At 42.9% G+C, this 17204-nt stretch overlaps 2 protein-coding genes across 2 annotated transcripts in view; both read right to left on the reverse strand.

Annotated features, from left to right (window-relative positions):
- Positions 1–17204, reverse strand: part of LOC142949414 (STE20-like serine/threonine-protein kinase) — a 254312-nt gene that overhangs the window by 111898 nt on the left and 125210 nt on the right. The gene's annotated exons all lie outside the window — the stretch shown is intronic.
- Positions 10756–17204, reverse strand: part of neurl1aa (neuralized E3 ubiquitin protein ligase 1Aa) — a 39154-nt gene continuing 32705 nt past the window's right edge. Inside the window, exons 5-6 of the mRNA XM_076091976.1 lie at positions 11929–12078; positions 10756–10994 (exon numbers count right to left, since the gene is read on the reverse strand). Of these exons, the coding sequence (XP_075948091.1) occupies positions 10756–10994; positions 11929–12078 (389 nt within the window). The remainder of the gene's footprint in view (positions 10995–11928; positions 12079–17204) is intronic.

Below are 17204 nucleotides of genomic sequence, written 5' to 3' on the forward strand. Positions count from 1 at the left end.
AATTACAAAGGTTTAGGTTTACTGCAGTGATTTTAGGTGCACATATTTAGTTTTACCACTGTTACAGAGATGTATTGAACAAGTACTGGAAATGTGGTGAAATAATTGACGTCCAGGGACATATTTGCATAGAATTTATCCCAAAATGTGATCAAACCAAAGACAAATGTCATTTCATTGGCTACTTTTGTGATTTTATAGTAAGTAATACAGTGTATTCAACAAAATGCCTAAAAACGAGTTTTATGAACTAAGACAAATCTGTATCTGGAAGCACTTGATTCATTTTCTCAAAATTACAGATCTCTAAAACTAGAAGTAAACAAGTACATTATAATATTAGATATTGCTGTGCAGTATTAGTTTTACACATAACATACTGTAGAAGACAACATAGCATAGGGTATAGATTTGTTTCAAAGTTTCCAAAGTATTTTTTCACATCTTTCAAATTATAGTTGGGTATCATATCATATATCATATCATATAAATAAGACTTATCAATTCTTAAAGAGTGTCAAGTTCAAAATAATTCTCTGCATATGCAGAAGTGAAATATGAGAAAGTGACATTCTGAGCTAAAATCTTAACTTTCAAAATTCAAATGGCTGATGTTGAAGACTGCTGAAATACATTTTCTAATGAGCGGTGTGAGCTCTCTGTATGAGGCTGAACACTAAGGTGTCATTACGTTTCTGCTGGACAGTACCACAGTATTAACAAAGCACAGTACCTGCTCGATCGCAGTTATCGCTGTTTGTCAATTTGTTACTCTGTGATCACACGGTGACAATAACGAGGAACGAAGTGGTTCTGTTTTGTGATTTAGTGCACTCTAAACCTGATCTATGGTGCATTAATGTGAAGATGCAGTGAATACTCAGCATTTAATTTATTGAAAAACATTTTTGTAATTATTTAATTTCTCTCCATTCTTTTTTTCCCCATCACCTCAAATGAGAGGTGGAGCTCTGTCCGTGACAGCGACCATGGCAAAGTGTGACTAGAATTGGAGAAGTAGAGCCCTCTAGTGGGAGGTCAGAGGTACTACATCAGTATCTCTGTCCCATCCCCGAGGCTTACCGGCCGTCCTGCCTCAGTGTAAGAAGAAACGCACTGCTGGTCAGTGACCAAAAACTGTACAGAATTTTCTGTTTTATTTTTATAATTTTATTAATCTCAGTGCAGCTATGATTTTTTTTGTATTGGGCAATAATAATTATTAATTATAAATTCTATTTTTCCTTCATGCTGTGTGCTGCAACTTTAGCAAATCACGGGCACTTCCTTCATCTTTATTGTGCTTTACATAATGCCGGATTTTAAATATATTTATTATGAATAGTTTTATATTTTATCAAGGTTTGACAATCGCCTTATTCCCCCACTCAAAATATTACTGTAAAGCCAGTCAGACGACAAAATAATTGAAAATATCATAATTTAGTAGGAATGTTTGAGATTTTTGCATTCATTGTAGAATATGGAAAATCTAAATCTAACCACATGTGGATGAATACTACGATTGTAAACAAGGCCCCCTCCCATCCAGACGAAGGCATTATGTAAATGTGTTCAATCACTTTGTACATTTCGCTCCAGCACATATTATTATTATTATTATTGCATATTGCTTCTTTTGATTGATCTGAATTTACTGAAACAGTAAGGGAATTGTTCTGTGAGAGGCTTACACTTACCTGTATAGCATCTGTCTTTAATCAAGCTGTTACCTTCTTCTTTTTCTCCAATTTCCCTTTTTTCAACCCCAACTTCTGAAATGTAACCGTGAGGAAATGTGCAATAGATCAGAAAGGCATCATGCTTCAACAAGAGGGATACTATCGCAGGAGTAGATATTCCCAGTCAGACTGCCAGGCGTGAGCTTTCACCGTCATTTCAAGTGTATCGTTAGAGGTCGATCTGAAAGAGCCGATGTGAGAGGCCCTGATAGCGATGAGGACTCCTTGGACCGAAAGTGTGACGTCTCATCGTCTCCTGACTTTTATAAGGACAGCATGAGAGTCAGCGGTGGACATGTGCTTTGTGACTGTGCATGGCAGAACCCCCTTCTGTACTGACATTACAGCCATCAGGGGTCTTCTTCATAGACGGAGAGTCAAGGGCCCATCATCAGGGGCCTCAGTGGCCCTGCTCTGAGCTGTCACGTTCGTGCCTGAATGGAATTTTGATAGTTTTCTGTTTTTTTGTCTTGTTGTTGTTGTTTTCTTCTTCTTTTGTTGTTGTTTGCTTTGTGGAGTGTGTCCCTCTCTGCACCTACGCGATGCCTCTCTACGTTTGTCCTCCTCTGTGGAGCCGAGTCAGACGTTCTCCTCACCAATCACCGCGGTGAAAGGTGACATTTGGAGGACGGGAGAGTAAACAAGAGCGGGGAGATTTCAGGCCATTTCACATCAATCTATCAGCTTCCAGGATGTACGCCAAAAAAAATAGAAAAGCCTTTATTTTTCTCTTTGCCTTATCCATGTGTGACAGGTACGTCATCGTGCTAACGACTTCCTGTATGTACAGGCCAATAAGGCTGGAGTCCATGAATCCTTTTGTCGGGAGAGTTTGCAGTTCAAGTCCGGCTAAAGTCGAATCTGAGATTTGTTTCAAAACGAATATAGTGCTGACTATAGTGCAGACCGTTGAAGTGTTGAGGAGCCTGAAATCATGGCTGCACAAAGTACATGCACGGTAACATTCTGCAGTGTGTGTGTGTAGCTGTCCAGATGTAACCAGCCTTCAGAGCACAACATACTGCTTCTTTCATCACCATCCTAAAACATCATTTTATAAACTTCCTGTTTTTTTAAAAAATCATTTCATTTGGCGGGGTGTTCTCAAAACATTATTATTATTTTTATTTTTTTGCTTTACCCGGACTTTAAACGTCACCTTAAAGGAATAGAAATATCTTGATTTGCTTTCTCTCTGAGAGTTAGACGAGAAGATGGATGACAGTGTGTTTGGTCTTTTGTCACTCACTGATGTGCAGAATGCTCTTTCCACATTCATCTGCTGAAGACGGGAGTTTCTTTGGCTTTCTGTGGACAGAAGCAGGCCATCTGTGAAGCTAAGCTAACTGTCTCCTGGCTCTCAGTTTGGTGTTTACAGTTCAGACATGAGCGCGTGCTATCAATCTTCTCATCTATCTCTCTGCATGAAAGTGAATTAGTGTATTTCACAAAACATGTCTAACTGCTCCTTTAAGTGACGGGCTCCTTCTTCAATGGGCTCGGCCTCTGTTAGCCACATTGGCGGCGGTAATGTATTTTGCATTCATCAGGACGAGTCATTCACACCAGAGGAAATATATATACATGAGTTTCTCGACATATTCCCCCGGAGAACCAGCAGGGTGAGACGGCTCCGCCACGCCCGCACCCTGCTTCATACCCCGCTCTCTTTTTATTCCAGCAGATGGGCGACACCGCTCAGGCGTGAAGCACCTTAAACACTAATCCCAAAACCCCCCAGCTGCTGCCGCAGGCGTTTTCCTCCTCTCTGCGCTTCTCTTCCTTCCTTCTCCCTCCTTCCTCGACACAGATAAGCAGTCTATTCCCGCTGAAAAAGGATTGAGATCTCTAGGAGGGGTCGGGTGTGTGTGTGTGTGTTTGCACGAGGAGATGGATTGCTTGCAGGTGCACTCGAGAGAAGAGAATTTAGGGGTCAAGGAGGAGATTTTGGGAGTGCAGGATGCAGGGAGGCACAAGATGGATCAGGTAGGGGATTCTAGGAGACAAGGTGAGAGTGAGGTGAGAGGAGCTCTGCTTTAATAGGCGCAGTTGTGGGGGGGGGGGGGGGGGGGGGGGTAGATCTTGAGCCCAGATCTCGTTCCTCCAAACGATGATTTAATTGATCCTTCTGCAAGTCGGTGAGAGACGAGTGAGTTCAGCCGCTTCTCTCAGTCTCACTCCTTCTATGGAATAACATTTAAAAAACTGATCCAACATCTGCTTGTAGCTTATTTTACTGTCAGTGTCTTCAGATCTTCTGCAGGCCCTGAGGGTGTGAGCTTGGTGTTATACGGTTGTTGTTGTTTTTTTTATGGAATAAGACACAAAAAAATGGCTTCACACGTTGGATTCCATGTCCCCCTTTTTCTGTCTTATTCCTCAGTGTCTTTTGCTGCTGAGAGAAATGATAGAATGTTGTGAAAGTGTAGCAGGATAGGAAGCGTTTGCTCACATCTAATGAGACAAGCGTTCATTGATGATAGAAAGAAATCAAAAGGTCTTATGAAGGCTGGTGTTGATAGAAGGACGGGGTAGGTTTGATAAGTAAGTTTTAGTACGTGTGTGGGAGCAGGGTGGAGGTATTTAGGGAGATGATTTTGTAGGTTTTTAATTAACATTAAGTTTTAGTTTGAGCGCGAGTGAAGAAAGAGAAGAGTAAGCGAAGCTGCAGGGCCAGGCCTAGTGAAGAAGGGAACGCTGATTATTATTTGTCATTCTGAAAACTTCCTTCTCAGAGTCACAGTTGTTTGAGGCCCCAGCGGGGGGGATCAGCGGGAGCTGCAGAAAAACAGGCTGTGTGGAGGAACGAGGCGCGCAGCATGTGTCTCTGTGGCACCTTTCTTTGTCCCCGTTTGAATCCCGGTTTCCAATTAGCACATCAGTGCGTCTTAATTAACCTTTGCCAGTCAGACGACACTCCGGCGTCGAACAGCGTCCTCATCAAGAACACTGCGCCTTGCTGCGCTCTGCGTGGGAAGCCTCTGGTGCCATATTCATGCTTTGGAGGTCGAGTTGTCCAAAGTGATAGCTGTTGATTCATGAGGAGGTGCAGCCTGTTTTAGCCTGGATGTTGCATTTACAGAAACAGAATTTGTCACCGCCCTGCAGTGGAGAGCAGTGTGCCAAAAAAAACAAAGAAACTCTGGAAACCCAACGCCATCGAGCTCTTGATCTGTCAGTTCTGACAAAAAAACAGTCCGTTACCAGCATGTCGACCACTCGAACACACACAATAACAGGTGGAGGCCTGGAGTTGGACCAAAGGAAGGTGCTTTTCTGTTATTTTCTTCGTTTTACTACTATTGTTGTTATGCAGATTGTGTTTCACTCTTGCAAGCTCCCTGTTTTCAAAAGATATGCCATGAGGAGACTGAGAGGCTTCATCCTCCAATCAGGAGTCATGCATGGTGACAGGGCCGCGCACCTATCTGTCCAACTCACCCCTATACTGTACACTGGTGCACGAGGACAAGTCCTTTCTGATTGAGACACCCTGCACATGTGCGTTCCTTTTGAATACAGGGCATTTTCTTATCTCCCGTTTCATTTTGACAAGTCTTGTTCTTTTTTTTGTATCTTGTACATGTTTACATTGTATCTCGCATCGCCCAAAAGAGGAACAATATTAAATGTATTATCGCTGTTGTTTTATTCTGACTCCTTTTCATTCGTCTCACACTTCCAGTCGCATCTGCCACTGCAGATAAAGAGCAGCGGACCCGCTCTCTGCTCGTGGTGATAGATGGTATGTGACAGTAATATTACAGAGTGAGACATTTATCTTTATTCGCCTTATTGTGCCGGCCAGATTAAGTGAGTTTAGATGTGGACAGGCAGAACAATGCAGCTGGTTGTGTGTGTATATATATATATATATAGCGAGATATGAGTTATGGGAGAAAAGTGCGAGGAGGTTGAGAGCGATGAATGAAGACGAACGAGCTCTCGGGGCCCCGGTTTCCCACTAAAGACGAGAGACAAGAATTTTGTCCCTCCTGTATCCAAACGTGTGTGGAGAGATTCATCATTTATGTCCAAAGTTACATGAAATATATGCTTACACCTGTGTCCTAATCACCTCTGACAGCCAAAGGCCTACAGGTCTGAGGAGCACACTAGATGATTAGAGGACCTGCTCCCTACGTAGAGATGAAGGCTCATTGTACGCTCACAAAAACACAACCATTCTGGGTTTATTTTAACTGAAAGCATTGTTCAGATGCTACCAGTAGTACATTATGATTATATAATTATGTCATGGCTGTATATATACTATATAAATGTGTTTCTGTCCTGAGGTGGTTAGTCCAATATTCACTCCACTAGTAGCTAGTTAGCTCAGTTTGTGTCCCCTCAGATATCTGTCTCTTCAGCTGCTAAATGCTGCGCTATGTTCGCTAGCTTGCTGTTAGCTCTGTCTGTAGTGTACAGTGGGTTTATCAGAGCTTAAGCACTAGTGTAAAGATGCTAACAGGCTCTGTAGAAGGGAGAAACTGCAGTCAGGTGACGGTTTTGGAACCACGAGTGATACCTCACACATTTTACATTGTCATTTTACCCATTGTTAATATGAAAATATTGATTAGTGCAGCTTCAATCAGTTGTATTTTGTAAATATTAAACCTTTAAAAAAAGATGGCCGACCTTTCAGCTAGTGGTAAAGACAAACAAACAAGTTGTCTCAAGCGCCATCAGCTAGCTTTTGTCAGACTTAAGGATGGACTTTGTTTCACATAGCAACAGCTGGTTCAGTGTGATGGAGACTGTTCTTATCCGTCCACTGAAGAAGACCTTAAGATGCTGGTGAAAGCTCCGGAAAAAGCTGGTCAGTGGACCTTGAGTTAATATTTTTTGGTCAAACAGGTAATTCATTTTATCCAAAGTAATCTTTTTTTTTTTAACTGAACCCTTCATGCTGTGACCATACCAAAGTCTGTCCACTAGATGGCTGTCTGGAGCCGGTCTGGCTGCAGCCTTCCTCCAAACAGCACCAGTGTTGAGAGGACGGACACATCTACATCTGAATAGACCTGCACGTTACAAAGTCTGTACGTTGACATTGAGTCTCCCGACGGAATTCTTTTAAGATTGGCACTTTTTATACGGCAGAACCAATACGATTGGTTGACAACATTGAACGATGATGACTCAGATGAACAATAACATGAAATAGATACTCTGGTCTGGATTGTTCTTTTCCTGAGATTATCACTCATTGTATTCATCTCCTTTAGCCTCTTCTTTGATATTGACATGTCACGAGTCGGTCTATTACAGATGGATGTCTATCGAGGAGCTCTGAAAAGACATCTGGTTGAGGTGCCTGAAGAATTTGTAGTGCAGTCAATTTGGTTGGAGCACATCTACAGTTTAGGGTGCAGGTATGTCCACTGATCTCCTAATCCCCTACCGGTCACTGTAAAGCCCCCCCGCAGCTGTGGCTGGGACAGAGGCCGCAGCACATGATGTAACAGAGGGCAGGGCAGCCCCCCCCCACACCACTCAACTTTGTGTTTCACACAGACCTCAAAGGGCACGGCTGGCTACATCTGTTTCAGGCCAACTCACATTCTGCCTTCTTTAGGCGCCAGTGTCAAAGGTCAAGTGCATACAAACACGATCAACACTCCATTTAGGATGTCCGTTGTTAAACCAGCAAAGAAGAAATACCATGGAACATAACGTGAAGTGGAGGCAATGTAGCAACTGTTTGAAGCTAACACAGTCTCATAAGTGCAGTTATACATGAGACAAGAGACAAAAAGAAAGACTCACTACTTCTGTTAAAGACAGTAATGCGGTTTTAACAGTTCACTCTTGACCTTTGCATCAGTAGTTGACAAAACAATCTTCGCTCAAGGTCCACTTACTGGCTTCGTTCTTCATCAGCAGATGGAGTTTGCTCACTTGTCATGGAACGGTGTGGGTGTAGAGTGGGTGAGAGCACTGCGTTAAAGGCTCAATGTTTATAAAATCCATCTGATTAAGTCATCAAATATATATATCTGAGCTTGTGCAAATACACTAAACGACCGTTAGCTAGCATGTAGTCACGACAACTTGAAGGGGATTGCCTGATTGTCAGTGTCGTGTCCACAGCTTGTCGCACTGCCCCAAAGTAGTAGAAAAGATAAATCACCTGACAGGGAATATAATGCATGTATCTGTGTCAGTGTGTTATTTCCCTCATGAACGAACTGTGCACATCTGAGCTCTCACCGAGTGAAACACGAGATCAACACAGCTCAAACACATCTGGAAAGTTTATTCACCACAATCATCCGACTCGCACTGAACAGCGTTCACGAACAAACACGTGATGTTTCAAAAGAAAAAGAGAATACAGGTTTGTAAAGTACTTCAGCAGTTGAGTCTATATAGATCTATATATAGATCTAGATCTAGATCTATATATCTAGATATATATACATGGTTCCAGTCTACACCAACACTGACAGCGTTCCACTCGGACGCTCGTCTACTGTTGGTCCCCATGTTCACACAGAGTGAACAGATTACTCAGGCATGACAAAAAGTACTAAGATCTACAGAGAGCATCTCTAAACGTGCTGCTGTGTGATTGGCCGTACACAAAGAGAAAGCAAACACTTAGTCCACACGTCAGTGATGGACAAATAAATAGTACAATGACAGGATCAGCTACATTCAAGGAGCCTGCGGAGTATTCTGGATGCAAACAAATAATACAAAATAAAAATACCTTCAGTAAAAAGGTATGTATATGTACACTGATGAAAATCTTCAGCCAAATGGTTTTTGGCTTGGTGTGTGTTTATCAATTCATATGGTCCAGAAATGTATAGATGTACATTTTTAGAAAGTCCAGGACTTACATTTATGTGATGTGAAAACAAAACAAAATAATCAATGATTCAATTTGGTCGGAGTGTCAAAAGAAAACATGCCGTGGTTGAGTCTCAGAGAGCAACGCTGGCCTAAACATGAACAATATTACAATCAGTAGCTTTATAAAGTGACATTTATCATGACCATTCAGAGATGGCTTCCAGACCCAATAATGACAAGATATATACTTAAAGAATGGGTAGTAGGGCTCCCTAACATAGGTTAATACACAAGAAGATCAATTCCCAAAAAAGAGCTCACAAAATTCAAGAGTTTATATCTTGCACCCCAAAGCAACGGGCTTTTGATTGTGTACTGCAATATGTCTTATTGCTGCACGGTACGAGAAACTCTATATTCTCACTAGTAGAGAACAAGAATGTAAAAACAGGAAAACAAATCTTAGAATCATGATTATCAATAAGGAGGAAACTTGAAAACAAACAAACAGACAAAACATTTTTTTCTTTGTTTTTTTTGTTTCAAATCAAGCACACTGATGAAAATCATTAATCTCTCTAAATACATAAGGTAACATTCAAATTGTGAATTAACACTTCAAGCAGTAGCGTAATCAAAGTGTAATGTGGGAGGAGGGATGTGTGAAACATCACTGACAGCATTCGCCCAGAGCGGGCAGCTGGCAAATAGCATAGCAGCAAAGGTTTGAGCCCCGTGTGTTGACTATCTACAGAAGGAAGTAGAGTGTCATTGAAAAAAAGACAACCGTCTCTCAGCGCGGGCTCTCCTGTGATAAGCTATGGCTTACTGCCGAGTTGCTGTCTATGAAGGTGAAATCTCTGGGGGACGTATCAAGACATTTTGTAGTGGAATCAGGGGATAGCAATCACACAAATATTCAAAATATGAATGGATTTTTGCTGCTGGTGAAAGGCCTGTCACAAAGGTCATCAAACATTTTATATATGTTTGATGACCTTTGGAAATATTGGAAATGTTGTGAATTTATGTTACAAAAATATTTCTTTTAGATGTGTGTGCTTTGTTTCTCCTCTGAGTGAACCTTTTGTGCCACACAACAGCATTATTTGGTAATGTGTCAATGGCAGGAACCACATAAATGACACATCCACATGAGCCTCCTCTGGTTTAAGGCAGGAGGCTGCGCTGCATCTGTGGCGGCTTCTGATACCATGGCAACGATCCTTTGACTCCTGCGTTGTCATGGGAACTATTTCAGAGCACCTGTCCATTCGTCATGAGCGCTCACAGTGTGTTAGGCGTGATGTAGGTAAAGTTTGGGAGGATAGTAAAAAGATTGTTGGCCCTGAGGAGAATCCAAAATCACTTCCTGTTTCCTGTCATAGATTCAGAGCTGCTGAGTCTGCTGGACGCAGGTTTGTGGATTGTTTGAACCGATGAATGTCTTTACCCTAACGGGGCGTTTCTGAGAGGACGATGCTGATTTCAGTGCAACATACCACATTGCAGAGCAAGCTGCTAGCTAGCACAACGATATAGCTACCACCGACATTTGCAATAGAACTACCATAAAGGTACATTAGATTATACGAGTACAAGAGGTGTTACAATCCTAATTTATATACTCAGTTCCGCCTTCCACCTCTACGCACATCACTCACTGATAATCACCACGACAGTCACAGAGATCCACCACGTCATCGCTCCAGACTGAATGCTCAGTAACACACAGACACAAGTTGTGACGTACTGAGGTGAAAACCTGTCAGAACTAAGTCAGAGCTTCAGTCGTCCTCAGAGAGAACGGTTATCAACACATTCAGCTCCAAAGTCACTCGTTTGCTTCGGTGCAAACTGGGGGTGACAGTCCCTAAAAACATGGCTCAACAAATGAAATCATTTTTGGAATTGTTTCAGTTCTTCAGTCCTCTCGTTCACAGTCTTCCAAAGATCCCAGCAGAGAGCAAACGCTTCTGGTTCGAAGAAAGTTCTCAGTGGAACCGCCGACCTCGTCATATGCCACCTCTGCAGGGACAAGAGACCTTTCCAGCCAGGCGGTACCGACTTTGGAAAAGGTCATTCGAACGAACAAAACAATTCTGTGAATAAACCAAATTTAAAGTCCCAGAGTTCATATTTCCTGAACTTCGACACGTCTTCCCCTGATCTTGCTGTTCTGAGGGAGTCCGTCTGTCCGTCCCCTTTACGTGCTGCGGTAGGTTTTGATGATGTCTTTGATCTGCCTTCTGCAGATGGGACAGCAGGCGTTGGACATCTTCTTGAGTTTGAGGCCACAGCTGTAGCACAGACACATGTGTCCACAGGCGTAGATGACCGTGTCCACGGGGTTCTCGTAACAGATGGAGCACTCGTCGGACCAAGCGCGGCCCGTTGGAAACGTCGGTGACTTGGGGAGGCTGACTGGTGAATTTGGGGTTGTTCCTGTGGAGAAATTGGAATTAAATCTTTTTATCTCAGCCACAGAAAAACAGTATGTTTTTTATGAAATGAGTAAATCTATCACGAGTAGAGAGAAACATTTGTCACGTAAAATAAGTCTGTTTGTTACGTAACAGAACTAAAATAATGGGTGTCACATGGGACATGAACAGTCTCCTGCGTTAGTTTAACCCGTCCAGCCTCATCTCCCACCAACCCACCTTTATCTTTCTCTCTTTATACAGCGTCAGTGGCTCTGAGCGTCTAATACCGACGCTGATGGCTTTACATTAGAGTTAGTTCAGACGAGTTTGGGTTAGAGAACATGTTGACCAATCAGAGCTTTGCAAGCAGGCTTAACGTCTTCTTTCATGGTTAGCTAGCCTCCTAGCTAAGTCAACTTACAGAATTAATAACTTTTAAATGGAAATATTTCTTTGTTGCTCCTCGCAACCGTGGGTGCAGCTAACGTGTCCACTTTTAGGACATGTCAGCTGCACCACTTGCTACTAGCCTTCACCAGTCAGAAGCAGGTGATGTATCCAACTCACCAGCATATTTTGTCAGTGGATTTCAGTACACTTTTAGTACATTTAAGATCCAAAACACCTCCCTCTATCCAGCAAGTGATGAGCTCACACGAAAACGGCATCCAGCTAAGTTAATGAAGTGAAACTAAATGGCAACTTCTCATGTGTGGGACGTTTTCATCAGGTTTATGTCTGGCACTATGTAAACAAACGGGTTGCATCAGGTCTATTTACATAACCAAACACGTCCCTATACCTGCAGCTGCAGCAGCAGTGGGACCATGAAGTGCTGACTATTGTTCCTAACATCTGCTCACTGTCCCATAATGGTTTCCACTACGCCCCCCTGTGGTGTGATTGATGCTGAGCTTCTGCAGCGGCATCTCCTCATATCCGGGTGTACCTACCCCCTGCTGAGCTGCAGTACGCGGCGGAGCACAGGCCTCCGTTCAGCACCGGATCAGAGCTGCCACTGCCCAGGGCACTGGGAGTGTGTGGGGAGGAGGAGGGCGAGCTGGGGTTCGACGAGGTCCGCGGATCCCCGAGGTGAGTGGAACCTAGTCCGAGCAGATTAAAGGAGGGGATTAGAGGTTTGATTTGATCCGAACGCCAATTACTTTATTCAGTAACCAGCTGCCATGAATCTATAGTGGAAATTGCCTGAGTGACATTACTGGAGATTGATAGAATATTGTATTAGTCAGAATATAATCTGAATGCAGGCTGACCGACATGGTGACAGGATGTAACAACAACAAATAGCACAGAGAAGGAAATGAACACTGTAGGCCAAATAAGAAGAACACATCCATGGAGTGCTCTCAAAGCAGGTTAATCATGACTTATTATAATGAAAGTGTCATATAAAGTGACATAAAGGCACAACTCATTACAGCTAATAGGTCTTCTCGGAGACGCCTGCTCTTTTTATTGTTTTTCTTTTGTTTCTCATTTGGTCCACAATAAAATACAAACAATGAACCAGAGCACAATCAACTTGTTTTCATTATCCAGGTGTTACATTTAAAGTCACGAGAGAACAGTGAGAGCACTCCAATTTGTGAGAGCAGTCTTCTTCTTTTTTTTCAGTGTGCACATATTTATCACTCCTCTGCTTTTTTTAGAGCGTGTATTTTAAAGCAATCCTCCAGTCGTTCCGCATTCTGCCTCGACACGACGGTCGGGGAAACAAATGGGAATTCCGTGAACACATGTTGAAATGCCTGTGATGCCTGGAAACACAGGTCAGGCATGGCAGACGGCATTCAAAGTCATTGACTAACACAAGTTGAACGTGTGACCTTGAAGCTGCGCTAATCAATATTTACATGTTAGGAATGGATGAAAGGACTATGTGCAGTGTGAAAGGGGCCGTAAACTGATTTGTTTCTGGCAGCCAGCGAATGAATAGTTGGTTCAGCAGATGAAACGCTGGATGCTTCTCTCAGTGGTTGGGAGACCAAAACAGAGCTGAAAGTGGAGTAAATGTTAGACTACAAATTTGTCAGGTGGCCAGAAACACTTGAATGCTAAGGTGTCTCTTTGCTAACACATTAGTCATATTCCTCGGTCCCAAAGTGGTTGAAAAAAAAAAGAAGGAATTAATGCAGCTTTAAAAATTACATTTTGCCCAAAAGGACAGTATCATCAGGGACATGCAACATGTGGTGCTTTATACAGATAATAGAATACAGCAGTAGGTGTTTCCTGAGGGCAATGCCTAATGTCACTGATCTTGTGGAATGCTCTGTCATCTGAAATAACTTTTCATAGTTTACCATCACAGGTAGGCCAGCCACACCAAATCTAAATGCAAATGAGCTTTCTGGCAAAGCAAGCATGTAATCGCCAACTAAGAATTCCCATCAAATGCTTTGCTGCGTCTCAGCGTAGCTGCAGATTACTTTAATTACCTTCCCTGAAGCTTGCTGTCAAAAAAATAGCACACTAACAACGGCATCAGAAGTCAGCTGCTGTGTGCTCATTAGATATTTAACCATCCTATTTCAGGACCTGCTTTGTTTCAAAGAAGCATCGCTCCACTGTGGTGAAGCGTACTGAGGAGCATTTCATGTGTGAATGTCACCATCAACACTGACCAGTAACATCATGACGAATGTCCCATCTGCACCAGCGGTGATCAATACAACTGATGCCCGGGGCCAGGGGCCAATTTCTCTACAGGGCCAAACAATAATGGAGTCTCTCGGATTTAGAGCAAATCGATCATCTACAGCAGTGGTTCCCAAACCTTTTCTGTCAAGCCCCCCTTTGATGATATAGGAACATTGTAAGCCCCCCCCCCACACCGCACCCCAAACTCTAAAAGAAATAGCAATAATAAAATCCATTTCCAAAAAGATTGGACTTCAGATTGCTTTCAAGTAGTGCTTTCAGACATACTAATTGCATTACATTCTTCAATATATTTTCAAGTAAAATTAACTTCAAATGTTAAAAACATTTCCCCATTTAACAGGTTTTTCAAACCTGTAGAAAATAAAGAATCTTACATATAGAATAATGACCAAAGACAAGAGGTTACTCAGTGCTTTCTCTGCATAGATCACATTCCTATGCATAGGCACATTCCTATTACTACATGGAAATTGCTTTCTGACATATTCATTTGTAAATAAAATAAATTTTATTTATTTTAAGTGCAAACAACGTATATTTCCCCACATTTAGCAGCAGGTTCTCTCAAACACGAAAATAACACATCCAGCAATGATTGATGTGGATTTACTTTGTTGTGATTGCTTTCAATAAAAGCTTTTTGTGACATACAGATGCAGCTTTTACAAAGTGACTCTGCTGGGCATGACAGTTTCCCAATTTCTTTTTTTGAACTCAAGGTGCTTGTTTACATGTTCGGGTTGGTGGGTTTCCAAGTGTCTTTTTAATGTAGTGGGCTTCATACTGTCTGCCGCCAGTATTTTAGGACACACAACACACCGGGGTCTCTCTTCTTGGCCGACCATAGTGCTTGTAAAGCACAGGGACAGATACGCCTCCTTATATTTTCTTGCTTTTACCTTTTTTTGTGCCGGTAAGATATCTTGCTGAATGAGGAAACGTTGAGTCGGCTTGATTGTCCGATTGTTTCCGACACAGACTCCATGCTATTTTAGCCTCTTGAGGCCTTAAAGGTCCACTACAAAAGGAGATCTAAGCAGCTAGAGAAAGGCTGTGAGTGTTGATCAGTAAATCACTGTGCCACTCTACAAGGTGCTACTCTACTCCTCATGTTGCGCCTCTCATCGGATTACTTGAGCCTGATCACCCTGCAGCCCTGTAGCACGAGCGGTTCCCCGCTGGAACCGAGTCCTCTTTCTCTCCCCTCCCTTCCTCCCTCCCTTTGTCCATCTCTCCCTGTTAATCCCCCTGGCAGGCGAGCAACTGCCATCCAGGGCAGCTGAGGCAGGATCTGTGCTGCCCAGCCCTGATCCCGCCACTACATCAAACCGACCTGTGTGAACAGCTGCCCGTCTGAGGCCACATCTCTGCTGCTAACTACTTCAGCAATGCTTCCATCTTTAGCATCTATGGGAGGTATGCAGAGTATGTGATGAGGGAGGTGGGTGGCGATGCGGGGTGGAGGACGGTGGAGGGCTTGGGGCTTAGCATACGTGTGTGTCGTAGGATCGCAGCCTTCAGGCTTGTGTGAGTCACAGATTTGGGTCCTTTTTTACAATACAACCTGAAGGGAGGGAAGGGGTTACATGTATAGACTTAACATGCACCAGAAAGAACGAAAAGAGAGGAAGGATCCTCGCAAACGTTTGAGTTGGTGACGCTGTATCCTCAAAGCGTTTCACGATGGGTGGCTCTTGTTCTGAGGTATCGGGACAAATGTGGCTCAGCTCTGTTGCGTGCACGTGTTCAGATCGGATGAGAGGACAGCAGCTCTGAGAGTAGCACTTTAAGGTCATGGCTTCCCCTGCTGCACGAAATGTTAATCGTCTCTTCTGTCCGCGTGGAGATATTATCTTCAAAGACAAAAGAGCTGTTTTGGAGGGAGGACCCGGTCGAACATCTCTGAGCTGTTCACTTTAATAGGTGCAGTGAGGAGAGTGTGTTTGCTTCCATACTCGTGCATTAACGCTTGTTTACATGGAGGAATGCATGCGGTATGCCTAGAAAGACGTCTCTGAAATGTAAAATGACATGCACCCCACACTTTTCAGTGATTTAGTCACTAAAATCGTCGTATTGCAGCGTGTTCAGCGAATATTTATGTTCTATGTTGAGAGTGAAGCATGTAGATGCTGCGGCCGGTAGCTTCCATGAGTTTCAACACAATTTTGTCTTAATTTGTTTTTACTACTGGAGCACTCAGAACGGATCGGATTCATTCGTGGGGAGTGGACCTTGAGGCGGCCACCCAGCCAGCCCTACCGCACCAAACGTGAGTCGAGAGGGAGGAGAGATGGAAGCTAAGCTAACCCAGCTAGCACCTGAGGCTACACCTCAACCCCAGTCTGCTCCTGGTTAATGTCCAGTCACATGAAAATACAATCTAACCAACAGGAGGTCTGGGACTGTTGAACCCAGACTTCATCTCTCCTGATATCAAACTCTGCACTCTGAAGGAATATACAATATGAAATAAACTGAAATAAACAGCTTCAATGTATCAGGCCAAGAGGAACACACGACTCGAGGATGTAAAAGCACTGCAAACTCCTCCGGCACTGCAAACTGATTAAATGTCTGTCATTATTTATTGTTAGCATTCTCCTAGGAAGATGCTGCTGAACATCAGTCACAGATAAGGCAGTAAAGGACAGAAGCAAATGCAGTATTCGTTTATCATAAAGTTAACAGGTAGGGTAAACTTTCAAACGGCGGGTCCAGTCATTTAGTTTTTATATCCCAGTGGTGTTCCTTTAAGCATTCAAATCTGAGCATTTACATTTTGGTCAAAGTTCATATGTTTAAGTGACAAAATGCTGTTTTGCCCAGCCCTTCTAAAGCTAACCTAGGTTTCTGCATGATGATGTTGCTACATTTATACGACACATATCCCTGTCCATAGTCGGAGTGTTTAGAGAGCTGCAGGGATGACATATTCATGTCGGCTGACAGGAAGTCATCATCACTGGTTCCCAAACAGCCAATGAGATTCTTCCATTGGATTTTGGACTATTGTAGAAAATAACCTCTGTGGCAAACAAATGTTTATGATTCTTAAAGGTTTTGTTCAGGAACATTATCATGTTCTAGTGAGGCCGTTTAGTCGTCTCATTTAGACACTTTAGGACACTTAAAAGCCGCTAAACTCACCAGAGGGGCATTTACTGACCTATTTAATATTTAATATAAACATTTAAATCTCTTCAGCTTGTGTTCAACACAGACCTTATTTTAAACATCTAACACACAAAAACACATTCAGAAAACACATCGACTTTGAGAGAACAGGACGTGTAAACATGCTGACTCATGCCTGTAGAACTCGATTACCTACAGTAACTAAAATGGACAATTATTCGAGTAGCCCACAGTGCTATATGATCAGGTTTCACTTTATTATCGATGACTAGTGAGCCTGTTACCGTATGTATGTAGTTGAGCCTGTGTGAACGCCCGTATGTACAGTATGCCTGCACGGGTACATGTGTGACAACCGAGGGGGTAGAAACGAAGAGGTGGGGGGCACCAAAATGACCAAAATGAT

The sequence above is a fragment of the Anarhichas minor genome, unplaced genomic scaffold (assembly GCF_050575085.1).
Source record: "Anarhichas minor isolate MPS153535 unplaced genomic scaffold, ASM5057508v1 ptg000014l, whole genome shotgun sequence".
Taxonomy (NCBI): Eukaryota; Metazoa; Chordata; class Actinopteri; order Perciformes; family Anarhichadidae; genus Anarhichas; species Anarhichas minor.